This window comes from Watersipora subatra, chromosome 11 (assembly GCF_963576615.1).
Source record: "Watersipora subatra chromosome 11, tzWatSuba1.1, whole genome shotgun sequence".
NCBI classification, from domain to species: domain Eukaryota; kingdom Metazoa; phylum Bryozoa; class Gymnolaemata; order Cheilostomatida; family Watersiporidae; genus Watersipora; species Watersipora subatra.
Genome location: NC_088718.1, coordinates 6,053,281 through 6,057,500, shown reverse-complemented (window position 1 = coordinate 6,057,500; position 4,220 = coordinate 6,053,281). Strand labels below are relative to the sequence as shown.

Genomic DNA, 4,220 nt, shown 5'->3' with positions numbered 1-4,220 from the left:
ACACATGCACATTTGCTCCCATTAAAAAATTCTTTGAGTTAGTTGATGCAGTATGCTTTTGGCTTTCAGACGATATAAAATTTACTGTTTTCAAAATAGTAGTTCTGGAGCTATTAAGTGCAACATGCGCAAATGATGGAACATTTTGTGATGTCTTATCATTTTGAAAGCAGTAAATTTTATATTATCTGAAAGCCAAGAAAGTACTGCGTCAATTAATTCAAAAAACTTTAAAATGGGAGCAAATGTGCATGTGTAGTGGCATCAAATAACTCTAAATGTCAAATTATTATTTATGGACATGCCCATATATACTATTTAACATACATTTGTATCTAACTCTTGTTTTGGTAAATCTTTATAGCTACTGTTTAGAATTTTAGTTAGTTAATTTAGTGTTCTAATGGGCTTCCTATTTGTTAAAGGTTGACTTGCAACAAAATTCACATTACAATAATTTGGTATCAAAAAATTCACCATGGTTTACTATGTTGTGTTGTAGGTGCCAAATATGTGGAAATGGGATTACAAGCTCTTAAAAGCTCAAAAATGAAAAGCCGCTGTAGATTGCAATCTCTTTATTTCTCTGACGTAGTCATGATAGTTTAGTTATTGTCTTGTCACGTGATGTTCTCACGTGAATTGAAAGGCCAATTAAAAGCTCAATATAAACTTATCGTAGCACTAGTTTATGACAAACACTTCGGGTTTTACCGGAGACCCCGTATCAAATATCAAGTCGTAATTTGATCATGTGACCCAATACTTTGAAAATAATTTTTGCAGGACTTTTCGATTATCACAGGTGACCAACAGGCTCGTCATGATTATCAGACAATGATATGTACTCCTTCGAGCTAAGGTTAAAAGGTTTAGCGAATTTTTATGGTAAGTTATAAGATATCATTTCTGAAAGTGACAGCATTACAATGGCGATAAAACAGACGAGTAAGAACAATAGACATGGTTTTATTGAATGCGTGAAGTATATTTGTGAAAATATTTCGACGAATAAGGTTGCACAAAAATGTAAACAGAAACCATCTACCACAGCTACGCCACATTTTAGCTGTTTTAGAAGGAGAATCCAAACTACGGCGGTCTCGTGTGGCTGCGATTAACTGTTCGTTTTTGAGCTTTTAAGAGCTTGTAATCACATTCCCACATATTTTGCACCTACAACACAACAGAGTAAGATATGGTGAATATTTTGATATCAAATAACTGTAATGTGAATTTTGTTGCAAGTCAGCCTTTAATGAATGTTCAGTAAGTGCTGACTCATATTTTGCAATCTTTAATATCTGCCGTATCAGCCAAGTCAACTGTATCAGCCTGCATCTGCCATTTTAATTAGTTTATCTATTTTGCTATTTTTATATAAGGAAGCTCCAATTTTTGAGAAAGGCAGAATGGGCAGTAGAGTTAGAACTTCAAATCTGATACATATACAATTATGTGGTTGTACTTCATAGTTTGAACTTTATTCAACTTATGCAAATGCACAGTTGAATAAAGGAAGTCAAGCAGTTCCCTCTTCAATATGTATATAAACAAGTTATATAATTGTAGTTTTTTCTTTGTCAGTTTGCTCCCAACATGGATGTTTGTATGACAAAAGCGGACAAGACTTACAAGTGCGTGAAATTATCCGACCTACTTCCATTTACCTTCACCAACGAGTCTCTGGCAAAAGGGAATTCTACTAATTAACATTATTTACTTTTTCTAATTAGTAGCCACCAGCTATGACCTACTATGAATTTTAAAATACACAGTTAAAGCCTTTGGTTTTACATGACATCTAGCAAATGTTGATATCAACCCATTTTGTTGGAAAAACTGAATTGCGCTTTACAATAAATTAGCAATAACAATCAAGAGTTATCTTCTTTATTATTATGTGAAGACAACTACTACAATCATAGAAACTTCTAATTAATTTGTGATCCTACTATAAGAACTACAGATAAATTTTTAGCAAATATTTTGCTCTCAGGCAATCCTCAGCAGTGGTAGTCATCTACTCTGTCTGCATCTACCTACATGTAAGTTTATCTTCATCTAAAAGTCAAAACAATTCAACAAAAATCAAAACACATACAAAATATACTGATGGGGAGGTGAGCAAACAACTTCAATATCATTACATTGTTCATTAGCTACAAACAAAGGCGACCTGACACGTCGTCTGATTGGTCAGTGTGTGCTATAACATATCCATGCGATTACAGCTTAATATACCTGAGTTTACAAAAAGGTATACTTACAAACATTAATTCAAGTAGGTTCAACTGAAGATATAGCAAACAGGATATAAGATATGTAAATTAGTGCATGAGAACACAACCCTAAAATTCTAGACATAGCTGTAAGTACATGTATATGTACATACTTTGAAAAAAACATAAGGACGGTGAGAAGCCCTCACAGCTGTAGCTCTATCACTCGATGTAACAGCCGTTTATGCTGATTTGTAAAATTTTATGAAGTCATTATAGTGTGTAATAACTGCAACTAGAAATTCTCCTGTCATACAGCCCACAATCAAAGTGGTATTGGAAAAAGGAAAGGGTACTGATGGTTGAGAAATGCAATATTAGCAGTCAAATGGCACTGCACTGCAATAGGATAACTGCAATGGTAGCTGTAATGTACTGGGTGTGGGTGTTATTATATACAACAAACAGCAATAATGAAAGGAAAAGATTATATGTTTATATCTCTCCCCCTGCAATAGGAGAAATACAATATTAGAAGTAAAATGCCCTGATGTTATTAAAATAACCAATATTATTAATATAGTAATAATAGAAAACCAATGCACAATTTTGTTTACATTTCAAAACGTCATAGCAACCAATATCAAAAAGTTGTGATATTTATATAGATTTTTAGAAAATCTATTTAATAAAACTATTTAAAAAAATAATAACAATAACATATTGCTCAACATCGGTCACTATATACTTCGATCTTGTAAATTCGAGTGCTTATTCTTATAATTGAATCTTATAAAATCGAATAATTATCCTTATAATTAAATATTGTTACAATCTTATAAAAATCGTTAGAAAAAATATCATCATCATTTCCTTTACTTTCACCGCTTTGGACATCAGTTGGAATACCCAAGTGCTCAAAAGTGTCCAAAATGTCAGTTACTTTGAAATCGGCAAAAAAGAAACGAACTTTTCAGTACATCTATGTTAATTACAGAAACCTTTGGCAATTGGACCATGCTATAGACTGGTCAAATGTACATGTTTTATTTGTGAAATGCATCCGACTTATTGGTTCTATTCACTGTCGCTCGACGTTTTGTTTGCCAGTCTTAATTTTGATAAAAATAAGGCTTGTCAAGTTTTAATAACGATTTTAGGCCGAATTAATCTGTCTATTTATGTCTAATCCGACTAGATGGGTAAGGTTTAGGAAATTTCCTACAACTAATAAAGACTTGATAACATATTTAAATAGGATTATATGTGTTTTGTATCGTTATTATACTTAAACGACTCCATTGAAAATTGGGTAAATTTGTTGATGAGATTTTGGTACAAGGGTTTGCGACAGCCGTTGATGAACAATTTTCGTGAGTTGTGTGCACATGTGCATTTATCATAACTCTCCCAAAACAATCTCTTCGCTCGTGTTTGGTTGCGGGATAACTTTGAGAACAAGCATTATGTTTTTAAAAATAGATAAATTTATAAAAAAATTTAAACAAAATCATATATTGCAATAAAAATCAGTTCTTTTTGTTTAAAAAAACAGCTCAATTTAAGCCTCTTAATACATTAGAAAATAAAACTACATTTTCCGTCATTTAATATTAGAAAATCTTAGATACAGAAAGATGATTGAGTTGTGCACATGGTTGCGAGCTAATGCAAATGCTACAAAAATCAGCATAAACACACTAATGATGACCTTTCTAATGTTTCTATAAACTAGTGTAGGCATAACTTTTCACAAGTATCAAGTCACACCAGCTGCTAGAATTAACACAATTGTCCTTCAAAGACAGCGTGAATATTTAATTTAGCTCATTGTAATTTTAATTTTAATACTTAATTCATTAATCACTTGATTTAGCATAAATACCTTTGTATGGGTCTGTCAACAAACCTTTGTTATGAACATAATATTTACTATAATAAGAACCGTGTCAATCCGTCTGTTCGAAACCATGCTAAAAGCTTTAGAAAAAATATTGA

At 32.1% G+C, this 4,220-nt stretch overlaps 1 protein-coding gene across 1 annotated transcript in view; it reads left to right on the top strand.

Moving 5' to 3' along the window:
• LOC137408476 (cytidine deaminase-like) overlaps positions 1–1,989 on the top strand; it is a 16,662-nt gene extending 14,673 nt beyond the window's left edge. The window contains exon 5 of the mRNA XM_068095016.1: positions 1,588–1,989. Coding sequence (XP_067951117.1) covers positions 1,588–1,713 — 126 coding nt within the window. The 3' untranslated portion in view covers positions 1,714–1,989. The remainder of the gene's footprint in view (positions 1–1,587) is intronic.
• Positions 1,990–4,220: the final 2,231 nt, after the last annotated feature.